Source organism: Dermacentor variabilis, chromosome 11 (assembly GCF_050947875.1).
Source record: "Dermacentor variabilis isolate Ectoservices chromosome 11, ASM5094787v1, whole genome shotgun sequence".
Lineage (NCBI taxonomy): Eukaryota > Metazoa > Arthropoda > Arachnida > Ixodida > Ixodidae > Dermacentor > Dermacentor variabilis.
In genome coordinates, this window is record NC_134578.1 from 101,376,190 (window position 1) to 101,403,851 (window position 27,662).

A 27,662-nucleotide genomic window follows, 5' to 3' on the forward strand; every position below is an offset into this window, starting at 1 on the left:
AGAGATTATAGTCTATATATCTCTAAGCTGCTTGTTTGTTTAATTTGCCGAACCAATCGTTAAAACATGTATCTTCTAGGAAGGCCCTTCGAATTGCTGCTGAAAGTGGACAACATCCCAAGGTAACATTTTTATAACTTCTGAAGAACAAGCGCAGACAACCATTTCCTACCATTAAGAAAACACACGTTTCTTCACTGGATGCATGCAACATTTTCACACATTCCTCATGTTAAACTCTCCATTAGTTGACAAAAAACTTGTTGTATCTATGAGATACCAAGGAACCCCCTACGCAATAAACAACAGCATCACCTTTCCTTTAGTGTTTTTGTGTGACTTCCGTTGTTTAAATCCTTTATGTTCATCTTCTTTATTTCCGATTACAACGAGAATACAAGTTTACGTCTTTGACGTAGTCGCGAATGCTGCTAATTCCGTTGGTTGAAAGCACAACCTACAAATATATTTTCTTTCAGGTCCATCCAAATGTCAAGACTGCCCTCCGGCCAACTGCAATGGTGTCGTCTAGAAGTTGTATTCCAGCACCAGTACTTTCGAGCACTTTAAAGAGGCACACCTAAAAGAATCACAGAAAGTACCTATCTGAGAAACAACATTATATTCAGTAATTCTAACTCTACACCATGCGGCAAACCGCACTCGCACTTTAAGCAATACATGGCAGATGCTTACCGATTGGGCACCCACCAATGGCAAGTTGTTTCATCTACTTTCGTTTATATTTCTTGTAATTTCCGACTTCAATAATGCGTGCAGCTGCTTTCCCGTACGCTTTCCTCGGGTTCATTTTCTCATCGCTTCATTAATTGTGACCAGTAATTACTATCAGGAAGGGCTCGAGAGGGGGCAGGCCCTTCTTTCTATTTTCCTTTCTATTTCGACATACATACATACATACATACATACATACATACATACATACATACATACATACATACATACATACATACATACATACATACATACATACATACATACATACATACACGCAGATATATATGCGTGCGCACGTACACATGTACGTACGTTCAAACATAGATGCAAGTAGACCATGCAATATGTTTGACAGCTCTCCTCCCCTCCGCACTAGCAAAGCAAGACCTCACGCATTAGTTGTGACTAACGGAAATCAGGACTCTCTGTTTCCATTATCGTTCTTTCCCTGTGACGTTCTCGACTACGGCAGCTTTTATGCGTTCAGGTAGTATACCAAGCATATTGGCCATCTTCCGGTTTAAGGAGCAGGTACAAGGTGAGGGCTCTGTTAACATGGTGCTGTGCATCCACCGCTATGGCGCTGCGTACTCTTCCAATTGCAGATGTAGTGCACATACACAATACACAGGAAACTAGACGGGATGACAGTCGCCGCCGTAGCTGTATTCGTACAGCACCACACGCATGCCGTGGAATATGATAGTTCGGCTCCCACGATTGGCAAGCTGTCATTTCTTCCACTTCCTTTTATCTAATCCTTAGTATTTTTTCATCGCGGCTAATGTAACTGAAAGTTTGACGGAAGCCCATCTGGCTGGGATAAGACTAAACAAATAAAGAGGTACACCGACCAAGTAAAACTCAATAAAAGACAAGACGTTTCGGCTTGCGCCCACAAGCATTGTGCACAAGGGGGTGAAGAAGGTTGAAGCGCCTGTTTAAATAGGCTCAAGTCACTCTACTATTCGCTTCTTCGGCATGATGAAGCGCCCTCTGCGCTTCATGGCTTAGCGAAAATTAAAAAAACTGGATCTACCTTTGTGACTCATGGTGGACTTCACCCGTTCCCTCCTGGACAAAATATCCGGCTTTCTGCAGAGAATTTTGCCCCCTCTCGTCGGAAAAGGCTTAACGCATGGGCGAAATTCCACCGACTTCATTGAAAAAGTTCAGGATATCGTCCTCGGCGACGAAGAGGTGATGATTTCGTTTGACGATATGTCTCTGTTTACTTACATTACCACTGACATGGCCGTGGAAACGTGTTCTTCTGCTCTCGATGCCGATACGGCTCTACCGGAACGGTCGCCGCTTGATCTCTCCGACTTGAAGGGATTCCTCAATTTTTGCCTGGGCAACACCTACTTCTGTTTCGAGGACGCCATCTACAAACAAATTCATGCCATGCCAATGGGTGCCTCTGTCTGGGTGTCCGGTGCGAATCCGACAATGGAATTGTCTGAAAGTCGCGCGCTCGCTTCTTTAAAGGGAAGCTGAAGAGTCTGTCGAATTCAATAAGACGCTCATATACCGATGCGGGAACCTTATAAACCATGTAGGTAAAATTTGGGGGTTTTTTTTTCAATTAGGAGCGACGTAATCGTCGGTTGAAATCGCGCTGTAGCTCCGCCCCCCCCCCCCCCTTTGAGTGAGCGAGCGGAGCGGAGACCGGAAACCGCGGTGTTGTGACGTCAACTCTGCTTCGTTCCTTCGCAGCGTCCGCGACCGTGCCTGACCGCGCTTGTTTCTGCGTGCGTGCCATCGTAATCTGCTTCGATCGACCCTGCATTCCTTTGTTGGTGCATCTGCGTGTATGTAGAGTGGTAGTCAACGTGCGTAGTAGTCAACGTGAGTGGTAGTCAACAGATGAAGGTCACTACACGTACTGCATGAACCGGGAAGCTTTTCATGCGTTTAAACCGTCTTTGTAGTTTGCCGACAGCTTTGGACAGCGCACAAATGCCGGCGATCGCATCCCCGCTTACGTTCCACGAGGAGGCATGCAGGAACACAACACTACAGTTGTTTGACCGGAAACTAGCTCACTTGATCGCGAAAGATCGGCGAGATCACTAGATCGCTTTGCAAAAAACATACTCACCAAAGAGCATTTCGAACACGAGGAGATCCCAAGACTTTGCTTTCGTTCGCGTCGAAAGCACTGCTTGCACCAGCATCGTTTGCTTCTTCGAGAGGCCGGCTCTTCGCAATCGGCTCGTACATGTAGGGAGTAACGCCGGACTCAGAAAAACGCAGTCTCTCTAAATTTTCCATTACCGTCTCAGAAAAACAGCACCAAACTACCTGGCACCGCGCTTCATGTGTAGCGGCAGCGGTCGGCAGCGGCAGAGTTGACGTCATGAGGCGCACCGACCAATCACAGGCGGAAACGAAACGCGCGAGCTGGGCGTGTCCGCTGCTGCACTTTTCGTTGAAATAAAATATATTTGCGCTTTCTTTCGCTCAATTTCGATACGATATTCGAATTCGGAGGGTTGAAAACCATTATGTACAGATATTCAGTCATTCTTTCTGGAAAACCTTTCAGCTTCCCTTTAAGCCCATTGCCAAGAACTTTTCTAGGCTACGTTGACAATTGTTTTTGCGTATTCAGGAGCTGTGCTTTGGACGCTTGCATCACGCGTCTAAACAATCAAGCATAATCCATTCAGTTCACGATTGAGATGGAGACAGACCAGAAATTGCCTTTTTTTATCTATTCATGAAAAGAAGCTATGGTGTGCCTTTGTCGTTTTTAGAAAGAATACTGGCCAGTACCTGAATTTCATGTCTGTGCAGCCACACGCTCACAAGAAGTCACTAGTAGCCTTCATGTTGGGCCGTTCGAGCTGCATTTGCAAAAAGTTTGAAAGTTGTAAAAAAATTTCAAGCCTGAAGACTTGAATTCCGACGCGCAGACAATCGTCAGTGGTCTTTCAACAACCGGTTATACCATGCGTTCATGAATGCTGCGGAGAACCGTTTGTTCAACCCTTTCCAATCTGGCAGTGCCCAAATGAAGAAGCACGCCTCCATTCCTTACGGGCTCGGGATAAGCGAGACATTATCACGCGTGCTGCGTAAATATGACGTTGAGATGGCTCACGTTCCCGTGCGCAAACTGAAGCACAGACTGGTTAGTGAGCAAGACTAAAGGGCCTTTATGAGCATTTCCAAAAAATAAAAGCTAAGTTCCGAAAACGTTTGCGGCGGCGCCTACGCATATTATTGGACAGTGCCCACTTCCGGCTGGGAGCTGCTTTCTTCCGCAATGTTTTTTTTTTCCTTTGGCTAGTCCAGCTGCTGAGCTCTATGGCGCTAGCACGCTTCTTTTCTTGATTGTGCAGTCGGCTACAGATTTTCATTGGAGGCGAGTTCTGTATATCTGCCGCTCATTGCTAGAAGGCAACGCACCTTTCCGGATGCTGATTGCTGCCTGCTGCTGCAGTAGCCGCAGCAGACGCCGCCTCCGCCGCCGCCGCCGCCGACATGCGCGTTACGAAGAAAAAGCACGGAAAAAGTGCGGTAGAAAGAAAAAGTGCAGAACATGGTGACCGTCGCGAGCCGCAAGGGAAAGCGTGCTAGGATAGGAGGAACTTGCGCTACTTGACAAAAGCCGATCTACGGCCTTTCGAAGGAGAAGCTACCGAAGGAAGCCTTTCCTGGCGCTGTTTGCAATATCTCCTGTGCCCATTGCGACTGCGTCTACATAGCAGAGACGGGCAAATTTAAACACCGACTGCGCCGACATCACAACGAGCTGGATAACAGAAGAGTGGCTTCAAGTTCTCTGTCAGGGCGCCCAGAAAGGAATACGCACAGTACTGACTGGATGAAATCTAGTCAAATCGGCCAGGAAAGAAACTGGAGGTCTCATCTGTAACTGGAGTTTCTGGAGAGACAATCAACAGAACATACGCTCAATCAAAACGACGGAACCCTCCTCCCCATTTTGCGCGTGGTGCTTCTGCCACCATACTAAGACCTATTTATCAGGCACTGCAACCTTTGTCGCCCCATTGTGAACAAGGCTTCCGAGTAGAATAAGTTTTATAAGCTTTACTTGGTGCGTGTACGTCTTTCCTTCTCATGAATTGCGGTTCTCACCACCGTTATTTTCTCTTATGCATTTCTTAGCTTCGCTTCATATAGCGAAGCACCTTCGGGGCCACTCATTAGCCGCTGTAGCACAGTGTCTATGGAGTTGCGCTCGTGAGCTCGAGGTCACGGGTTCGAGTTCGCTGGCAGCGGCTACATGAAGACGTGATTGATGGCTTTCGAAGCTTAGTTTAGTGGCACGTTAAGGAATCCCAGGAGGTAAAAAATTGTCACTATCACCCAGTACGGTGTGCTTCATAATCGTATTATGGTTCATGCGCATACAATCTTATTTAAAATTTATTTAAAGTCTATTTCACCTCTCCTTATGGTTTACACGGCCCGAAAGGCTTCGTGATTTGCAAGCACCAAGGCTGCTCGATGGCGCCATGTTTACTGTTTCCGCATTCCAGCCGAGCAGTGCCTTTCGCTTTAGTTCAATCCATAGCAGCATTGATGCACAAAGTATTTGCTTTCTCCCACGCTAACAGCCTCACCTTGTTCAGGCATTGTCATCTCCAGACGACGGTGCACTGCAAACAGCACACTATATTGCCGCGTTTGACACTAAAGATTTTCGCTACCGTTGGTTGTGTCAACCTTAATCCCTAGAAGAGTTATGCATCATCATCCTTAAATTGGCAGCAATGCTCATTAGACCATTAACAACTGGTTGCCCTACTGCAGGTGATTCCAGTACAACATTGCTAAAGTGTTATGCGTAAGTGTGCAAAGCAGGGCATTGGAGGTTTCGCTGCGAAAGGTAGGAATTTTACATTGCTGTCACCAACGGCTCGCATTACAGACATACGATAGCAGTAAAACTGATGTCTTCCTTATTAGAGAGTATATTTAAGCTTCGTACGACCAACCGATCACTCTGATTGATCACTGGTCAAGAGAACGTAATCTGTTGAAAAGTAATCTTCCGGCCATAAAATTGAGTGTGCGTTTTCTATCGTTTTCTATGGCTATAGTCGGTGCAGCCTCTTCTTGCACTGCTCGCCCAGGTAACAGGGAGATAAATGTCTTTATAACAGATTAAAGTTATTGGATTTAGTAATTCTCGAGCAGAGGGCAGTTTAAATGCCCACACGGGATGCACCAAGGTAGCGAGAAACACTTTTGTGGGAGACCTGGAGAAAGTAATGCGTGAATTTATAGATAGAAGTTTTGCGCATGGCAATCATGTAGGAATATAACGCATGTTTTTTTTTAAAACTTGGCCTAGAACACACGCCTTTTCTGGGATGCGTACACGCTTTAATACTAGCGCTATAGTTTTACGTGCTATACACAAGCTGCCCCAGCAGCAGAGTTAGAACAACCGATACTAAATGCCGCATGTCAAAAATTTTATTTCTTTGATTTCATGCTCATATTATGCTTATATTTCCTCCAGGAACACTGACGCATTGCCAGAGCCTGGCAAAGCTTGAAGCACTTACCAAAACTTTCTCTCCAGCGTGACCGTACTCAATAGGCAAGTGTAGTTTTGTATATAGTAACGAACTCTGCGAGAAAACAACGCACAGTAAAATAGCTGGATTGAATATACTCATACAAACACTGTTCTGAGTCTGTAATGCAGTTGCAGTTGAAGTTGCATTGCCAAGACCTCCAACTCTAAACAGCGAAGTCTTCTGTGCTTGCCTTCGTGCGAATGCAAACCGCATAGTGCCATTTTTTTTCTCAACTGAGCGGTTCTCCCTCTATTTATCTACCACTGATTTGTCTTCGTTAAAATTAATCGCAAACATGCTCGGAAGTAATATCAGTCCATTCTGGAGTACGAGTACCCACTTTATAGATGTTCTACACGTTATATTCGCAATGATGCGGTTTTACTTGGAATGTAGCCCGTTCGAAGTGCACAAGGTACATGCAGTTTGTGTTATATATACTACACAAATTGCAAGCCCTTTCACTCACGGGTTCATGATGTAGGCGCAAAGCTGCAGGCAGAAGTACTCCCTGTTCTACGCATATGTTAATCTGGACGTGTGTGCCTTTGACTGGTGTTCAGAAACAGGCGTCATGTTACTAAATATTCCCTTGAACCAGGAACGACAATGACTGCCCGAGTCCAGCGGCATCTCAAGTTAGCGTTTATCCCTGAAACTTCCAGAACACCAATATCCCTGGAACATCTCTAGGGATGATGCTAGTTCTTGGGCTTTAGTTAGTTGAATTTAGGTATTCGTAACTCCATCAACCCCTATGCCGGCTTTGGCAAGCTCAGGCTTGGTTCCTACGATGCCTTGCAGATTATTATTGACATTGTGTTCAATTCTTGGAAACATTCGCCGCGAACTGATTGGGGAAATAATTAAACCACATTTGAACGTACCGGCCACAATACGAACCGCCAGCATGCGGACGCGCGTCACATCCGGAACTGTTAAGCTAAATAATGCATTGTTTACCTTGACAAGCATGAGGAAATAGTTCAATTGCTTTTGTGCACGTTTATGCTGCTTTTGTCATGCAATGGTGTTATTCAGACACTATTTCATTTTAATGCTTTTATGACATATCACAATGTTGAAATATTTGACTACACGAGCGATTATCTCCGTCACCAGACCTAAAATCTCGTAAAATATAACGCTCATGGTTCTCGCTTCTTATTTTTTCTGTATTCTGCATACTGTTCTCATTTATTTTATTTCTCGCGCCAAATTTGTTTATAAAGTGAACACACTCTCTCTACGGTCTCACCGATTTTTTCTCCCCTCTTTCGCATGGATCTTACTTCTCGGCAGGATGACCGCGCACGATCATCTGAATAACTTTTTTTATGTTGAAACACGCTGTATTTTTGTAGACCCTGCGCTTTACCACAATAGTCCCGTCTGATGTACAGAATAAAAAATTTTTGGAGCAGTCGGGCGAATACACAACGCCACATGGCCAAGTTATTCTGCAGGAATAATGAGAGTGCATTTTATATGTGAACACAAATTAAATCAGACATTATTTCCAACACTCCGCGGGCTCAGAGCTCTAACGAATAAAAAATAAAGAATGAGTAGGTAGGTCGGATACCTCATTTTCATCGGCGATGAGGTAATTCGGCAAAAAGCGCCACAGCGAAACGAATACGTGCACAAACAGGAAACCCCGTGCTGATGTCCGTGCCGTGAATCTGTGTAATCGATTTCCCATTGTTGCGCTATTGCGGTATTTTATCTTGATAAGAACTAGCCCGGCTATCAACAATTTTGCTGCTGCAACTAAGACTGATAAGAAAAACAATGTCCAGATTGCATTTGCGAAGAGTTCATGCCTGAATTTGACAAGTCTGCTTACATAGGAGAGTGCTAGATCCTTCGCAATCATTTTCATAGCTCTCTCGGGAGAGTTGTCATAGTACGAGGCAGGTTTTCACCATGCGTGGCGTTCAAGGGTGTTTTTCTCCGTGCAATTTGTTTTCAACGTTTCTGTGATTAATTATTACCAAAGCGGGCCTCGGTTTAACGTAAAGTGCGGTGGAGGGTCTTTTTTGACGTGAAGCAAAATAGGCACCTATACATACCTTATTCAGCAACACACGCACACCACAATCATGTACCTGTAATCAACAAAATTGGCTTATTTTAGTACATAGCATTACGGTATTAAGTAGGTAACGCCCGTCATATGTGTGTCCTAAGGTGCAGTTTATATATATTGTCTTCGTGATTCAAAGTTTCCTATTCGTAACAAAGAAATCCTTAAAGCTGGTATGCAACCATGGACAATAAATCCTGCCATGAATTACACTGGCCCCAAGGCAATCATTATCGATGTTTGTTTTGTAGCCCATTATTCAAGCAGTGTAACAAATATTTGTTTGGAGGAAATTAAGTAGAACATTTATTCCTGGCCGCTACTGAGACTTTAAAAGTTATAGACCGATCAGCTTACTGTCCGTTACCTACAAAGTATTTACTAAGGTAATCGCAAATAGAATCAGGAACACCTTAGAGTTCTGTCAACCAAAGGACCAGGCAGGATTCCGTAAAGGCTACTAAACAATAGACCATATTCACACTATCAGTCTGGTGATAGAGAAATGTGCGGAATATAACTAACCCTCATATGTAGCTTTCATTGTTTTTCAAGAAAGCGTTTGATTTTGTCTGAAACTCAGCAGTCATGGAGGCATTACGGAATCAGGGTGTAGACGAGCCGTATGTAAGTATACTGAAAAATATCTCTAGCGGCTCCATAGCCAACATAGTCCTCCATAAAGAAAGCAACAAAATCCCAATAAAGAAAGGCGTCAGGCAGGGAGACACGATCCCTCCTATGCTATTCCCAGCAAGTTTGCAGGAGGTATTCAAAGATCTAGATTGGCAAGAATTGGGGATAAGAGTTAATGGATAATCTAATAACTTGCGATTCGCTGATGGTATTGCGTTACTTAGTAACTCAGGGGACCAATTGCAATGCATGCGCACTGACCTGCAGAAGCAAAGCAGAAGGGTGGGTCGAAAAATTGAAGTGAAGAAACCTAAAATAATGTTTGACAGAGAACAGCAGTTTACGGTAGGTAGCCAGGAGCAGAAAGTGACAAGGGAATACATCTACTTAGGGATTTGTGTGAGCAAGGAGGTGCGATCAGAGAAGGCTGTCATGGAAGAGAGGGCCTTGTCAGCCACTGAGGGGTGCCTGGTCAACTCGCGCTGCCTCCTCAACTCGTCGTAGCTTTGGCACAAGTTTATGATATCTGCTACGGTGCGCGGGCTCTTGGCGATCAACATTTAGAAAATGTCATCGGCGATGCCCTTCAATATGTGCTTCAATTTGTCATTTTCGGGCATAGACGCATCCACACGTTTGCATAGGTCGAGAACGTCTTCAGTACAACAGGTGAATGTTTCACCGGGTTGTTGCGATCGCTCACGTAACCGCTGCTCGGCGCGCAACTTGTGGACGGCCAGGCGACCGAAAACTACAGCGAAACTGGTCTTGGACGCGGACCAGGACTGAAAGTCAGCTTCGTGATTTTTAAACCACAGGTGAGCCACTACCGCAATGTAGAATATGACGGCATTTAACTTGGCGGTATCATCCCACCGATTGTGCAAGCTCACCCGTTCGTACGTAGCCAACCAGTCATTGACGTCCTGTTCAACGGTACCACTGAAAACCGCTGGATGGCGTTGCGGGACAGCGCCAGCGCAGGCAATGGGGGGTGGCGGCGACGTCGGCTAGGGAGAGTCAGGCATGACGGGAGGCCGAGTCCGAGACCTGGAGTTCCAAGGTGTAAATGTTCTTGAGTTCCCCGCACCTTCCACCAATTGTAATGGGTGCACTGAACAGTTCCTAGGGTAACGTCTCTTCGTAACCGAGGAGGCAGGTGACGCAGAGCAGGAACATCTGGTTGCCCGAACGGCTCACACTCGTGCCGAACACTGGCGATCCGGCTGGCCCCCTGGTTGCACAGCAGGCATGGAAGAGACGACCTGGCTGGCCTTGTTCTTGTGCTCTTCCTCTTCATTACATGACCTTGAATTGGCAAAGCCCATCAGGAATTTCAAAAGCCGTTTTCTCTCGATCCATAATGTCCACAGCAATCTGCTAATAACCAGATCGAAGTTTCATAGAAGAGAAGTAAGAGGCACCATACAGACAATAAAGGACACCTTCACTTCGCGGTAACGAGCAAGCATCTTTCTTCATAATGTTGTTCAGGTAGCGAAAGTCCACACAAAAATACCGGGATTTATGCTTATTTTTATATTAAAGAAAAGGGTACGCCCAGACACTCGGTAATGGTTTCACAATGCCCTTGCCGAGCATTTCGTTGATATCTTGATGGATGATGTTTCGTACACACGCAGACGCTTGATAGGGCGGTCAGTTAACAGGGCCGGAATCGCCTGTTTCTAGGGGAAGCGTGCCGACCGACGCCTGTGCCAAAAGCCGATTACCGAACTCAAAAATGTCTCTATTGGACTCGTGAATACGTCTCTAAGCTTCCGTGCGCTCAGGCAGAAGGTCTTTGGCGATGATGTTGCGAATATTGCGTCTGCCAGATGTTGACGTCGGTGTGCCATGCTGAGGGCATTTAGCATCCACTGCAAGAACTTCGAGCTGAAAGCTTTGCAGGGTAAAGCGGGGAGCTACGGAATACCCTTGTGGATGTGCATGCATTATGAAGCCAAAATTCACAAGTATAAGACAGGTTCTGTGGGCTTTAATGCTCAGGAACACATAGGGTACAGTGATACCGTGCGTGAGCAGGGCATTGTAACAGGCGTTATGTTCTAGTCGCCATCTGGAAAAGTTGGTAACATGGACAGTTCGACATAGGTCCCGGCTTTCGATGGTAGGCGAACAAAGTCGCTGCAGTCTAAGCCAGAAGTAGAAGGTCGGTTATTGGCTTCACAGACACGACGCAGTTCTAGGCCTAGGACACCGGCCGCGCACACAATGAGGTCAGAATCGACAGAAACAAAATAGAGAGCAAGTGTGAGTTCATAAAGCCCCACTGCGTATGACCGTAAAAGTAACAACCACCCCATGACCAGCAACGGTAACGCGAGCTATACACAACCCAGCAACAGCGACCATCGCAAAGTCATCCACACGTACGATTCGGGCCGCGGCAGGTGTAGAGATCTTCACGCGACAACAAAAACTGGTAGTCATGGCAGAAACGTACGTCCCAGTATCCACAAAAACTCTGAAAGGGACGCAAGCGACGTGGACTTCAAGAGGCTTTCGGTGGGTACGTAAGCGCAACAGAGGATGTTGGTTCAAGATCGACACCGCAACTTACCTCCAGAAGGTGTGCAGGCCCCTTTCCCGGCGAAAAGCGACGGACAAAGGACGGCGAAGGAGCGCGGGGGCGAGTCGACGACTCGGCGGAGGCGGATGACCGTGGCGGGTAGCTTTCTCAGGAACCAGAGTAAGTTGGAAATGGGCTAGGAAACTGAGAGGGCTACTGGTTGCAGCCATGGCAAACTGTGTCCACCTCGGCTGGAGAAGAAACAAGCAGGTTTTTAATCCGCTGTTCTCCGTTTCAGTTGGTTTCTGGAACAATGAAGGGTGTAAAGTCTGCGATGAGGCCTGACCGCGGAGCCTAGAGCGGCGTCTGTAGTGTCAACGGCAAAGACAGTAGAGAAGACGCCAGAGTTCGGAAACTCCTGGTTCGAAGTGGCCTGAATCACTCAAACAGCCGGCTTCGAGGTGTCGGATATTGTGTATTTATAAGAAGCTGAGCATGCTGCCTTGAGCTGTCAGTCGACGATGGACGTCACATCATCTTATTCGGATTCTTGAGGAGTTGTCTGGCAGGACAAAATTGCAGCGGCTTTCGACAGACACTCGATAAGAGGAGAGATGCATCTGCACTTCACTTGATCTAAACGATGACACTAGGATAACACCGTCAATGGTAGTCTCGTTGGTGAAGTTGATTGGATTGAACGCGTCATCGCGGATCGAACCCTTCAAAATGTGTACTATCTTTTACCCTCGCTTTTGTTATCATCTTTCCGTTAGCTCGTCGACACCGCGGCAGCCCGTCCTCACAACGACACAACGCCAGGCCCATGTGACGTCTGGGTTGTTGCTTGGCAGCAATATGCCGATCAAATGGGTTGCCGAAAACGTTGGAATATATATATATATATACATATATATTGATACAAAGATTTGGGGCTCCCGCACCGCAGGACGGCGCACGCAAAGGCGAGCTGCACGCTCTTCTTCTGGCCCGCCATTAAAGAGAAACATCTATTTTATAGGACTCCGTATTCAATCTACGTTACATTTTTCTGGTGGAGGTGCTGGGTACATGCTACCACTCCCAGATCGAACGCCGCCTACAAGCCCAGTACGAAGTCCTGTCGAGCTGACTCCTGTTCACGTACGGACAAGCCGTCGACTTCAAGGACTGCCACCTCAGCACGTGCCTCTACCGAATACCGTCAGAAGGATGAGTACATCGGTTCCGTCTTTTTCCTCAACGGCACCCGCCGAAGTCGTCCTTAACTAGCCGCGAATCCGCATCCTTCCATGGGGACACCTTCGAGGATTTTGAGGACTGGCTCGATAACTTTGAGGGGGTCGCAGAATTCAACGGCTGGACTCCAGAGCGCAAGCTACGCAACGCCTACTTTGCCCTCGAGGACTATGCGCGGACATGGTTTGAGAACCATGAGACGGCCATGGTACGAATTCCGACGGCACCTAATCAACACATACGCCAGCCTCGATCGCAAGGAGCGAGCTGAATCTGCAATTCAGGTCAGAGTACAGCGGCCGACCGAAAGTGTCGCAATGTTTGCTGAAGATACGTGCCGACTTTTCCGACGCGTGTATTCATCCATGCCGGAAGAAAAGGGGGTCAGGAACTTAATGCGCGGTGTCAAGCAAGAGTTATTCGGTGGCCTAATACGCAACCCACTAAAGACCGTTGCAGAGTTTCTCGCCGAAGCCATATCAATGGAAAAGGCACTGCAGAAACGAACAAGGCAGTACAACCGCGACGTGTCGACCCTATCGCGTGACCCTCTCACTATACCCTTGGGCAATACCGACGCCTTTGGGGAGCTCATTAGGCTTGTACGAGAAGAGTTCCAAAAGCTTCAAGTGGCTCCAGTATCGGTATCGTGACTCACTCTGGTTGAGGTCGTCCGGGAAGAAATCAGGCAGGCAGTACAAGTCCCAGTGAGAAGCGAGACACCACAGCACGAGGTACGGCAGCCACAACCTCGCATGTCGCATGCGGAAGCTGCGCGAAGTTCGTTGTCTCCGACTTTTCACGATGCGCGCAACGTCCCGGACTTTCATGGTGTGCACGCCGTTGAACAAGGCACTGGCGACTTCAGGACTCGCCGCACGCCATTCATGGCTGACACACGACCACCCTGCAAGAGCGAGGTATGGCGCACCGCAGACAGGATGCCCTTGTGCTTTCATTGCGGTGAAGCCGATCACCTGTACAGGGCGTTCCTTACCACCGGGCTGGGCTCCGTGGATTTGCACTGAATGCGCCGTGCCTGTGCAATGGTGAACACCCCTTGGAGATTGAAGCATACCTCGCAGACGCGAGAACCTCGTTTTCCCCACGATTCCGTGAACCCCGGTCACCACCGACCACCCGAAACAGGTCTTCCAGCCCCCTATTCACGCCGAGAGCAAGGAAGCGCTGGTTATTCAGCCCATCCTCCAGGAAAAACTGAGTCCAGCGACCTGCGACGGTGAGGTCGCTGACGTTGTGAACCCTGAAGATCCTCCACTACGACGACCTCGATATGGTCTAATTGAGACGTAGAGAAAGCAGTGTAGTTCCGTGTCAGTATCCTGCAACGTACTAGTTGCCACAGATGACCAGGAAGCCACGGCGTTAATCGACACGGGTGCGTACACGTCTGTTATGAGCCAGAATCTCCCGCGTATACTCAACAAAGTTTCGACGCAATGGACGGGAACTCAGATTCGTACTGCAGGAGGGCATCTCATAACTTCAATGGGCCGGTGCATGGCACGAGTCCACATTCGGGGCTTCACGTACATCGGAGACTTCGTCATTCTGCCTGAATGTTCAAAGGACCTCATACTCTGCATGGATTTCCTTCAGGCGAGCGGTGCCATCATCGACCAGCAAGAGTTTAGAGTCAGCTTCGCTACTGCGCAAGCCATAGCAAACAGGGGAGACAACGACCCTGACATCCCGCTTTGCATAGCTGAAGATCACCTCACGTTGCCAAGCAAGAGCAGTGTGCTTACCCTTGCACGATGCGACATGGAGGACGACACCGAAGGAATCGCTGAGGCAAAGATGCTCCTGCTTCTTCAGCGCCACATTTTTATAGCCAGAGGGCTTCTTCAGGTACGAAACAAATGTTCACTCGTTTTGCTAACAAACTTTAGGAACGAGTATCTTAATGTACCGCGAGGAAGGGCAATTGCATTTCTTCGCGAAATCACTGATGTTACTGACATTGCTACGTTGAAAACAGCACCCTCTCAGCAATCTCAGTTACCCAGCCTAAAAGAACGGATTCACGTTACCGCCGCTATGCCAGACCATCAGAAAGACCGTCTTCTGAGTCTCGTCAATAAATTTGCGGATAGTTTCTCAACGTCATCGAAAGTACGGCGCACGTCGATCACAAAGCACCGCATTATTACGGACGAGTTCGCATGCCCTATTCGTCAGCATGTTTACAGAGTATCTCCAGTAGAAAGGGAAGCGATGAAGCATCAGGTGAAAGAGATGCTCGAAGTCGACGGGATCCAGCCGTCCACCAGACCGTGGGCCTCCCATGTAGCGTTGGTCAAAAAGAAAGACTACGCTTCTGTGTAGAATACAGAAAGTTTAACTGTGTCACCAAGTGCTATGTTCACCCATTGCCACGCATTGACGACGTATCGGATCGTGTACAATAGGCGAATATTTTTCTTTGGTGGATCTTAAATCAGGGTGTTGGCAAATCGAAGATGATGAACAGGACCGTGAAAAAACTGCATTTGTGACACCTGAACGGCTTTATGAGTTCAAAGTTCAAAGTTCAAAGACCCTTCGCTCTGTGTTCCGCACCTGCCACCTTTCAGCGGATGATGGATACCGTGTTTGCTGAACTCAAGTGGCAAACCTGCCTCGTATACTTGGACGACGTTGTCGTGTTCTCGAGCACGTTTGAAGAACATCTCACATGACTCGAGCGTGTCCTCGCTGCGATCCATACTGCCGGCCTCACCATCAAGCCTGAAAATGCTTCTTCGTATTCCAAGAGCTCAAATTTCTTGGCCATGTCGTTGCTCCTCAACGTGTCCGACCAGACTCCGACAAGTTAGGTGCCGCCGCCGAGTTTCACCACCCAAAGACCAGAAGGCTGTCCAACGCTTCCTTGGTATGTGCGCACATTATAGGCGCTTCGTCGAGGGATTCTCGAGAATTGCTGAGCCTCTGACACGGCTTTCATGCGACGATGCACCTTTCATTTGGGCGGACGAGCAGCAGCAGTCGTTCAATGAATTGCGCAAGCATTTTCAAGAGGCCCCAATACTTGCTCATTTCGACAAAGACGCTGACACTGAAATTCATACTGACGCCAGCAATGCGGGTCTCGGCACAGTTCTTGTACAGTTGCAAGCTGGTGTGGAACGCACCATTGCTTATGCAAGCCGCCGTCTCACCAAGGCTTAGAAAAACTACTGAATCACTGAAAAAGAATGCTTAGCGCTTCGGTGGGAAATTGGTAAATTCTGACCCTACATGCACGGTGCACCCTTTAAGGCTGTGAGCGATCACCACGCACTGTGCTGGCTTGCCAACCTCAAGGATCCTTCAGGCAGACTAGCCCGTTGGAGACTGCGCTTACAAAAGTACCGTATTACGGTTGTCTACCGATCTGGAAGGAAGTACAGTGACGCTCACTGTTTGTCATGCGCACCACTCCCTACGACGTCATCGGGCCCTGGCCATGACTTGCCATTTGTCGGCGTTATCGACACCATAAAGATGGCTGAGGACCAGCGCGCTGAGGCTGAGGTGCTGCCGCTGATCGAGCACCTACAAGAAGTTGAAGGTGTTTTACCCTGCTCGCTCGTGCGCGGCTTATCATCATAATACTTGCAGAACAACGTCCTTTACTGGAAAAACTGCGCAAGCTGTCCCAATACGCACCTCCTTGTCCTATGAAGACCTTCCGCGATTGTCAGCGCCGCAAGACACCGCCAGTTAAACCGGCTGGCTTTCTCCATCCTGTGAACCCTCCTCAAGCACCGTTCCAACAAATAGGAATGGCTCTACTTGGGCCATATCCAGTGACCTGTTCGCGCAACTGATGGGTAGTTGTCGCTGCCAACTACTTAACCCGGTACGCCGAAACCAAAGCTATTCCGCAAACAAATTCATATGAAGTGGCCATGTTCTTTGTACGCCATTGTCCTACGACATGGTGCACCGCCTGTTCTCATCACCGACCGCGGTACAGCATCTACAGCGGAACTGATGCAGGACGTTCTCCAGCTGACGCATAGCTCTCACCGCAAGAGCACTGCGTATCGCCATAAAACCAATGGATTAACGGAACGTCTGAATAGGACGCTGGCTGATGTGCTCTCCATGTATGTCGACGTAGAGCGCAAGATATCGGACGAGATCTTACCCTATGCGACTTTCGCGTATAACACTGCTGTACAGGAGACTAAGCAGTGTACGCCGTTCGAACTTGTATACGGGTGCCACGTCACGTCAGCACTTGACGTCATGCTACCTGTAAAAATTAAAATTAAATTATGGGATTTTACGTGCTAAAACCACTTTTTGATTATGAAGCACGCCGTAGTGCCTCATGGCCAAAAGCATACCGACACCCTTCGATACAACCAGGGTCGACGCGACGTCCATTACAATACCGGCGCCTGCGTGCGGATCTAAACGCCCGTCTGTCGTCGTGCACTATCGGAAAAGTTGATGCGCCGGTATTTTGGTCCCTACAAGTTTACATACCGCCTCAGTGACGTTACCTACGAAGTCGTCGCCTGCAGATCTAACCCCGGTTTACTCCGTCGTCGTGCTCGCGCTGAAGTTGTTCATGTAGTGAACACGGAGCCAAACTTCGCGCGTACGTGAACGCCGAGATGCATCTGAGGAGCTCCATTCCTCATGTCGCTGAAAGAACTTTTTGACGCGACCGAGAAGGTCGCTTTTCGCATGGGGGGCAATTGACAAAAAGATGTGGGGCTCCCGCACCGCAGGACGGCGCGCGCAAAGGTCGGCGCCACGAAATACGATGAAGTGCGTAAGCCGCACGCTCTCCTTCTGGCTCGCCATTAGTGAAACATATATATTCTGTCAAGTAATATATATATATATATATATATATATATATATATATATATATATATATATATATATATATATATATATATATTACGTGAGAGAAGCCGGAATCAGCGCTTTCTGCGCTCCCAATTCTGTCGCGCGTGTCTAGGGTCTTCCACTTTTTTTCGACAGCATAAGGCTGCTTGTCTGCGCGTATATATCACCTCATATAGGGAAAGTAAGCTCCTCCTAGTATTTAGTGGATTTACTGGGTAGGCCTGCAACCCTGTAAATTCGAAAGCGCGCGTTTCCTACTGCTCCCACAATGCAAGAAGAAGCTACTCAGTGACAAACACCAGTGAATCCTTAAATGATCGTAGTTTTCTGCATGTTGCCTTTGCGAGAGCGAACCATGTTTGGTTGCACCAATGTCCAGGACCTACAGGATTGGTTGTCGACTTTGTGTAAGGTGAGCCTATACAGCAAATGAGATGACACTACAATTTGGCACTATGTGTGCTTTACAGAATGGAAGTCATTACTTTTGCTTCTCTGGAATCACGAACATGACTTTACGAACTCAAGCGTGTTAAAGAAGGCTTCTTCGAAGTGTTTGTCCGCCCCGCGGCGCACGTGCGTCGCGCTGAACAATGACAGCGAGGACGCATTCAATACGTGGCGAAATTTTCAAAAGTGCGATAGAACATGTCTTTGACTGAAGCAAGCGCGTTAATAGATATGTGACGACATGGAAGATCAAGGACATAGGGGAAGCCCTTGATGACGATAACATGTAAAGTATCTGTCGAATGGTTCATGCACAGTAGCTTCTGTCATCGAAGTGTGATATAGATTTGAGAAGCAACGGAAACACCGCGTCCTAGTGCGGTGCAACATTTCCACCGACTACTATATTCCGGCGTTTTAGATTCGCAGAGACTTCCGTGCTGTCACAGAATTCCGGCAGCCAACTACTGTGTGGAACCTTCAAAGTTCTGTCCCCCAGGTGGTAGAAATTTCCGGAGTCCCCCACTACGGCGCGCCTCATAATCAGAAAGTGGTTTTGGCACGTAAAACCTCATCATTAAATGTTTTGAAGTTCAGTCAGTCCAGGCTTGCATGTCGTCTTCTTGAACAAAAACATGCATCCATTATTGAACCGTTGAACAAATTCATGGCCGGCCTTGGATACCTTCGGGATTAGTCCCAGTCATGTGACGAAGTAATCATCATGCTGTGCTCTCTGATTACATCGCCGCCTGTATATTATCCCAATCCGAGTGCTGCCACCAAAATTCATAAAGAAGCTAGTGGCGTTGGCCTTGGAGCGGTCCACTCACACCTGAAGACCGGCTTTTCTGAACACTTTGTCGCTGCGCAAGTCTAATCCTCCTTAATCAGAAACGTCTTACTTTGTCAATAAATAAATGTAGCTATTTATATGGGCTTTAAATAAATTTCACCAATACATTCACTGCAATCTCATCCACATGCTAACAGACCACGTGTTTTGATGGTTGTTGTCCTTGAAAGATCCATGTGGTCGTCCTTGCCGTGGAGCTTTACGGTTCTAAAAAATGTACATTTCTTTCGTCTGTCGGTCCGGGTGTCAAAACTTTGATAAAGATCTTTGTTCGCGTGTGCTGTATAGCAGAATGCCTAGTAACAACTACTGACAACCCCAAAGATATGCTTAAGGCTCAATCACACTAAGCTGAGACAACACCGATATTGATTTGCCGACTTCCCGTGCCAGCCTTGTCGATAGTGTCGCTGCATTTATTAAAGAGCGCAGATGCCAGCAGTCTGAATACGGTTTGCCGAGGACCAAATCGGCGGCGAGTCCGCCTATGTGGAGTTGACGCTTGACAGCCTGATGATTTTGTTCTAACACTGGAAAAGCACGACCATGATGGTCCGCACGTATGTTCCTCTGGCCAGTGACACCGCTACTGCTGTCACCTACGACGTGGATGTCCGCATCTCCAGTCCTGACTTGCCTATTCCACTGCAGCCAGCCGTTGATCGCTACGCCGTAACTCACGTGTCTCGACTAGGAGCATCTCGATGGGTGAAGATAATTTTCAAGAGGGAATCTCTTCCCTGACACGTAAAGTTGGGCCACATTAGAGACCCCCTGCGACCATTTATTCAAAGCTCACTACAATGCGGCAATTGCATGAGGTTGGGCCGCGTGAGCGTTGTGTGCGAGAACCTGAGAGTTTGCTCGCACTGCGCAGAGCCGCATGCTGCAGACTCCTTCGTGGCCACGGTTCTCAAATGCACCGATTACGTTGGGTCTCATGATGCTACCTCAAGGGACTGCCCCAAAATCAAGAACGAGAGGGAGATCTTGAAGCAGATCGCGAGAGACCGTTCGTCTCGTTGCGAAGGCGTCGCTGCAATTAGAAAGCAACGCTCCAGACACTGTCGGTCTTCAAACAACCCAGATGCTCCGTGAAGAGCGCACCACATTCAACTCTTTCTCCTCTGCCGCTTAGGCCTGGCGCAGTCGAGTGTCACTCTGGCAACAAGGTCGTACAGCGCGATACCCATACTTAAGCTTTGCCCACACTACCAATGCTACAGATGTCGCCAACGCTGAAGCTACAGCCAAAGAAACAGCCGGGACCACAGCTGCTGACAAAGCTAAAGCCACAGTTGAAGCCACAGCCGAAGGCACAACCGATGCTACAGCTGATGTCACAGCCGAAGCCAGAGACGCAGGCACAGTCACATCAAAGGATACAGTGCAATGTGATAGAGTGCACAGCGCCTACTTCCGATAAAGTGTCCGAAAAAGACGGGCAAATTGTTGTGATGCTTAGGTCGCTCACAAATAGCAATTATGCACTTTTCAGCAAGCTGCATTCTGCGTCAGCGTGAACTTCAGTGCTATTTCTGGACGATCTTAATCCAGTACATTAAAGTCTCGCAGTATTCCCAGCCTCCTAATCGCGAAGTGACCCACTGGCTTTTTGGACGACCCATATGTCATCAACGCAGATCGCCTGGAACGGAACTCCTCATCGGTGTAACGGCGCATCACTGCACAAACACACTAATAACTTCCTCTTTTCTTCTTTCTATTCCCCCTTTCCCCTACCCATAGTGTAGGGTTGCAAACCGGATGGTCGGTTGCTTGACCTCCCTGACTTTCCTCTCGTTGCTATTTCTTTCTCTCAATGCGGCGGCTGACTGATGTTGGTCGTGTCGCCACTGTTTTCAGCGTAATATGACAGTCTGTTTCTTAACTATGAGCCAAGTGAAAACAAGGTGAAAGCCGGAGCTACCGTTTTGACGAGTGCCCTGGTCTTTTTCAGTGGGTTTGTTTTGAAAAAGACAAGTCCACTTGTCGAAACGTTGGCTCTAGCACACACCTTGTCCTTGATTTGCTCATCGTTCTGAAGATTCACCTGACCCCTTCCCCGTGCTTTCTATAGTCTGTTTCTTAGCGACACAGTCTTACAACTACTCAGCCGATCGTCGGCGCCTTCTCAATGTTCATTCTGCATTGATGTCGTGTAGGCCAATGGTGCGCGGACTTTTACTGTCATCGATATGATTAAATAATGGAGAAGACGTGCCTGAGCTACTTCTTTCATCGAGATTCTCGGCGCTTCGACAACGGCTACATATCCGCGGACCTTTCGATGCCACATTGCGCATTTGTTGCTTCTGGATGCCGTCTTGTGCCACAGAAACTATGAGGCAGATGGCCGCAAAAAGGCTGCTTGTTACCCATTCGCATTCGCATTCCGACGTATGGCCGTAATGTTCTGCCAATACTGAACAGGCTCAACCTGGCGTGCAAACAACGTGTCAGCTGCACCGCCAGCCCTTTCTGTGACGCGCAATCTCATCAAATACACTTGTTCGGCTCCTGCGTGTCAACGACGCAAACTATCTCATACGCCTGGCAAATTGCAGCCGATTCCGTGCCCTACACATACTTGACCATGTGCCACTTCCGTGTACTGCTGCTCAAAATCTCTCGACAGTTTTGTAGTCCACTACCTGACACAACACGCCAAAAACTCTGCTCTGCATGTATCCTCTGCTCCCTACGTTGCTGCCCACCATTCTACGACACTTAGTATTTCAGCAGGGATTAGAGTTAGATTAGATTAGAGTTCAACGCCCAACAAGCCTCACAACACGAGGAACGTCCCACCGCGCCTAGGCTTGCCTTCAATGCTGGCTACTGGCCGATCCTAGCCAGTAACCCTGGTCACCTTGGTTTGCTATGAGAAGTTGATAGCATTTCTGTCCCCGCAATTTGGAGGCGCTTCCTTTCCAGCGGTCAAGCTTGTGCAAGACAGAACCGGTCCGCAGAACGTGGTGTAGCCAGGCCGCAGCACAGGAGCGCGAGTGGGAGCTTCAGCCCTGTCATACATAGATCATATATTGCTGCTATACTAGCGATACACACTAAAGTTGCATGTATCTGCCTGTACTGCGTAGCGTAGATGCCGCTGCCGCAGCAGGGTGCCGCGACAAGCCCACTAGTCGAGCTTGTAGCGCTCGCGGAGAACAACCGCGCTTGGAACGGTCTCTGCGGGCGACGTGCTCTAGGTGCATGGCGAGCTGGACAGACATCAACATCCGACTGGAAGAGCTCGTCTGCTTCCTGAGCTCGCACCTCGGCGACGTGTTGCCAACATTGTAGAGGCTTGTTACGTTAGGAATCTTTTCATGTGAGTCCGCAGTGCCGTACCATCGCTGGCACAACGAAGAAACATAAATACGACCCTCCTCACGACCCTCCCAAATCGCATTATTGCTTAAGAGTTAAGTGCCAAGAGGAAGTGTGCTCCTTGTCCCTCAAAGCGAGAAAATACAACCTCGCCTATCTCTTAAATTACTCAATTGACTAGCTATTTTTGAGGACCAGCGCTAAACGGCTCATTTTTTAAATATCCAATGTGAGTAAAGTGAACGCAACTTTTTAATCACATAAACAACTTCGCAAGGTACCCCTCATCAATAGGCTGCCAATATGCGCCTTGAAATGACACGAATAATGAAAACATGATTTATATTGTTTAATTCGAAAAAATGCGTGCTACAAAAATGCACTCGTTATGTGCCACTGCACATAGTTGAGGGCAGGTGAATGTCGTTTGCTTGCTGGAATGTTGTATTTGAAGGGATGATGTGATTTTCAAAAGAGAAAATGCGTTAAGATTAGAGGTTTCCTTGAAATAATAAGGAAGTTGCGTCTACCAAATGCGTAGCCTCATTGTAGCTGCTCATGGGTATATACCGATGCTTTGCGGTGTGAAACACCTTCTAGGTATTCGGAAAAGTGAACGAATCAGTTTAAGTTTATTCGTAGCCTAAAGAAAGGGCCTCCAACTGCAACATTGTAATAACAGGTGAACGCTTTAAAATTGCTTTTGTAACCGGATGCAGCATGAACCCACAATTGTCGAGCCATTTAGGAGATGACGAACGAGATGACGATCCCATGACGAACTGACGCGCATATATAGCAGCCAAGTCTGACGCATGGTGCACAAATATTTGCCTGTGTTTCCGCACTTTAACATGGGACTGCTGCTGCTTCTGCACCAGCGAGTACCACCAGCGAAGAATGCGGCCGGCCGTTCACTTTATGCAACTGTGACAGTGGTCAATCGTCTCGAGAAAGTTATGCGAAAGAACTGGCAGCGCCTACCGGTTTCAGGTTGTGCTCTTCAGCCAGCGGAAGGCACGCGTTGTACACAGAGCATGCAATGGCAAGCACCTGAAAAATAAAGTGAGGGTGTAAGCGCGTGAGCTCGCACAAATTAATACAGTCCACATCCGATCGAAGTAAACGCTTTCTCCAGGAGCCTTAGAAGAAAAGCAAAGAAAGTACGAGGTTGTAGGGAGAATAAAAGAGACATCCAATTCAGTCACAATATTTCAATAAACTTGCAAAAATTAACGTGTTTCATATTCCTCATCAGAACTTCGTGTTCATAGAATATGAGAAGAAGGGTCTCAAAGTAATATTACTTCATAGAGTTTTCTCTTGTGCATGGACTACCTTTTGCAATGTTCAATGGCAAATGATCAGCAGTCTATATAATCTATTATAACAGGACCAATCTTAATACGACACATTATATCACGGCCGATTCCAACTTCCGAATAGGAAACATCTGAAACAACAAATGCTCACCTAAGGCAAACGCAGAACCAATCTGAATGATATTGTTACCTGGATGTTGGGAGTATCAGACTGTACTTACAATGTATATAGAAGGAGAGTCAGTTGGGCTAAAATGGCTGACTAGTAACAATACGCAGCAGCCAGCATCTCACGATCTGCTTCCTCTCTTCCTTCGTCCTTCCAAAACAGGACCCTCGGGTGGTGAAGCGCCGTCTCGGCGCACGGTAGGCGAAGAACTGCGAGCGAAGTATGGCTTCAGCCGTGAAACGAGCACGACGTCAAGAGGCGGCGGACTTGAGCATGGATAAAACTGTTACGGCGCGAACTTGAAGTAATTGACGTCGTTAACTTGACGTAGGACTTCATAAGGCCCTGTGTAGCGAGAGAGAACCTTCTGGGAGAGGCCGGCCCGACGACATGGTGGCCAAAGCAGCACACAAGCTCCTGGGGCGAACGGAACATCGCGATGGCGCAGGTCGTAACGTTCTTTTTGCAGATGCTGCGAAGCTCATTATCGAGATCGGACGACTTGACGCGCCATGTGAGCGCGATCGATGATTTCGCGAGCGTACTCAGCGGCAACACGGGGAATAGACGGTAGCATGGTTTCAAAGGGCAAAGTGGGGCCGCGACCATACAAAAGATAAAAGGGTGAATATCCTGCGGTGTCATGTCGGAACGAGTTACAGGCGAATGTCACGTAGGCCAGCGTGGCGTCCCGGTTGCGGTGATCGCTGGAAACGTACATCGACAGCATCTCTGTGTGTCTTCGGTTCAGACGTTCTGTAAGACTGTCCGTATGTTGGTGGTAGGCGGTGAACAGCCTGTGCTCAGCGGAACAAGAGCGGAAGAGGTCCTCCAGAACTAGAGACAAGAACGGGCGGCCGCGCTCTGTAACTGTAGAGGTGTGCCGTGCTGGAGAATAACGTCCTGAAAGAGAAAACTGGCGACATCGTTTGCGTAACTAGTCGGCAACGTCTTTGTTATCGCGTAGCGTGTCGCGTAAACAGTAGCGACAGCGATCCACTAATTCCTTCTAGTCATCACTCGAAAAAGGGCCAAGCAGGTCCAGGCCTGCGCGAAAGACTTGTGCAGAGGAAGCATCAATTGGATGAGGTCAGCCGACAGGTGGCAGGGGAGGTTTCTTCCGGCGCTGACACAATTCGCAAGTTGCGACATAACGACACACAGAGCGGTAGAGGCCCGGCCAGAAGAACCGGCGCCGTACGCGGTCGTGTGTACGCAAAACTTCAATGTGTCCCGCCGTCGGTGCATCGTCCAGTTGCTCGAGAACGACGGATCGCAGATGACAACGAAGGACAAGGAGCAACTCAGGAGTGTAAGGTTTTATACTGCGGCGGTAGAAGATGCCGCCATACAGCACGAACATGCTGCACGTGCCGTCGGTGTGGCCAGATTGCACTCCGGCGATGATGGAGTGATGGACGACAGGCGAAGCCCAAAGGCTGGTTGATGGTTTGATAACCCCTTTGAGGAGCATTTTTTCCAGTTCTGATTGGATGACTCGACGTTCAGCATGCGATACGGGATAGTGATGCCGACGAATAGGATTCGTGTCTCCAGGGTTGATACGGCGGAGAACAACAAATGTTTGTCCTAAAGGCTTGTCACAGAAATTCTATATGTCAAGGTACAATTCGAGGAGAAGACGTATTTCCGCGCCTTGTGTAGAGGTGAGGTCAGGTGCAATCATCTTCGCCAAGTGGTCCGTTACTGAAGCATAGCTGTGAGCTGCAATTGGTGCTAAGAAAAGATTTTCGGCATTCAGACATCCAATGTCAAATTCAGAAGTATTAGAAACGCTCGCCAAGAACATGCCGGCTGGAAGCACTTGAGGGCACAGGCTGAAATTCAGAAGCGGAAGAACGACGTCGTTATCAGTAATCGTCACCAGCGTATGCGGAAGAGCAACGTACCGGTTCAAAACACGTCGATGATGGGGCGAAGGACACATGGTTGCTGCTTTTAGATTTCCCGATATGGACTCGCAGACCGGCTCCGGGCTGGGCCAGTGTAGGGTCGGCGTTGCGGCGACAGGTAACGGCCTGGTGACGTAACGGGACGGTCGTCGAGGGCTCCAATGAGTGGCGGCGAGGTAGTCGGCGATATCGCGAGGTCGTTCGCCAATCTCTGGTCGTGGCGCGTTAACGGCGAACGCTCGAAGTCCCATCTCCCGGTGTGGGCATCGGCGGTAGATGTACCCAGCACCTCCACCAGATGTCACGTAGTGGTGACGTCGAAGGACACAGTAGCAATCCTGTTAAAGACAAAACTAACTTCCCACAAAAGAGGCTGCACATTTAGTGCAACGATAGCAGCGAACCCGGTCGGCGATCATCGAAAATCTAATCAGCAGGTCAAGCGCGTCGGCTTTTATACAGCAGTCACCGAATGTTCCGGACTAATCGTTGGGACCCACGGGCGTTCCACAAAGTTCTACACCATTCGCGTCAGGCGATGAAATCGGATAACATATGGTTCGGCGAGAACAGACAGTGGATAGAAGCATCGATAACTTTCCAGAAACTTCGGATAAATGCAGTCGTGTCCCGCGCTGTGCGATAACATTTGTTAGGCGTCAGAAAGTGGTCGCCCGATAAAGATACGTACACATGTGAATATGGTCAACGATAGAGTTAATTTCCTGATATAGCACGCAGTCATTGGCAAGAAGTCTGATGTTGTTAAAGATGCTAGAGGAAGGTCGTTTATAAAAAATTAGGAATAACACTGAGGCTAAGCCGCTTCTTTGTGGTACGCCTGACGTGACATCAGCTGTTACGGATTTCTCGTTGTTAATTTCGACAAACTGAGTACGGTTAGTGAGGTAATCAGTAATCCAGTCTAAAATTGGGCCAGTTCCTAAAGTTATTTCAAGCTTCCTAATAAGTTTTGATTGTGACACACGGTCGAAAGCATTCGAAATTCTAGGAACATTCTAGGTCAATTTGTTTCTGGTGATAAATAGAGGTGGTTACGTCATGCACGAGTTCAATTAGTTGAGTAATGGAAGGAAGTCCCTTTCGAAAGCCATGCTGAAAAGGTGTTAAAATTTGGTTATCTTCTAGATAGGTTGTTATCTGCTTTAAGATGATGTGGTCAAGTAGCTTGCGTACTGTGCTGGTTAGTGAGATTCGTCAGAAGTTTGAAGGATCTGATTTGCTTCCTGATTTATGTATTGGTGTTATTTTAGCTGTTTTCCATTCTTTAGGAAGGGTACCGGATGACAGGGATTTGTTAAAGAGTATTACTAAAACTTCGCAATCCATTCGTCATATCTGCGCAGGAATGTGTTTGAAATGTTATCAGGCCCCGATCCTTTTTTAGTGTCTAAATTTAGTAGTATGTTTAAGACTCCAGCTTCCGTCACAGTAAGGGGCCCTAGTTGCTTGCCGGTGTAGAGGCTATTTCGGGGTGCTTTTCCATCGTCTATAGTGAAAACGGAACAAAAGTAGTTATTCAGTGTGGTTGAAGTATTTCGATTTTGCTCCGAGGATGGATGGCTTTCATTATGTGCCTTAGGGTTTAAGTAACGCCAGAACTTTTGGGGCGAATATTTTAGGAAATTTGTGAGCGTATTTGAAAAATAGAAAATATTAGCTATTTTGATTTTAGATTTGAAATCATTAGTGGCTAATGCTAATTTTTCGGCTGTTCCTTTTGAGAGGTGGCGTCGTTGCGTTTTTTTTCAGTCACCGGACCTTCCGTTTGGCATGAATTACAGTTCGAGTAATCCAAGGATTATTCTTTCGCGTTATTTTAGTCTTACTAGGAACGATATTAGTAATGCAATATGATAGAATATTTTAACCTACGCCATAGAATTTCCATATCGATATTATTGTCATCTGAGAGTAGACGGATGAA

At 47.8% G+C, this 27,662-nt stretch overlaps 1 protein-coding gene across 4 annotated transcripts in view; it reads right to left on the minus strand.

Annotated features, from left to right (window-relative positions):
- Window positions 1-333: 333 nt before the first annotated feature.
- LOC142564918 (uncharacterized) overlaps window positions 334-27,662 on the minus strand; it is a 71,535-nt gene continuing 44,206 nt past the window's right edge. For 2 of the 4 annotated variants that reach the window (XM_075676123.1, XM_075676122.1), the window contains exons 3-4: window positions 6,288-6,353; window positions 334-580 (exon numbers count right to left, since the gene is read on the minus strand). In XM_075676123.1, the coding sequence (XP_075532238.1) occupies window positions 476-580; window positions 6,288-6,353 (171 nt within the window). In that variant the 3' untranslated portion in view covers window positions 334-475. Of the gene's footprint in view, window positions 581-6,287; window positions 6,354-8,323; window positions 8,414-23,294; window positions 23,364-27,662 lie in introns of those variants that run through there. The other 2 variants (XR_012824710.1, XM_075676124.1) reach the window with 2 other exon arrangements.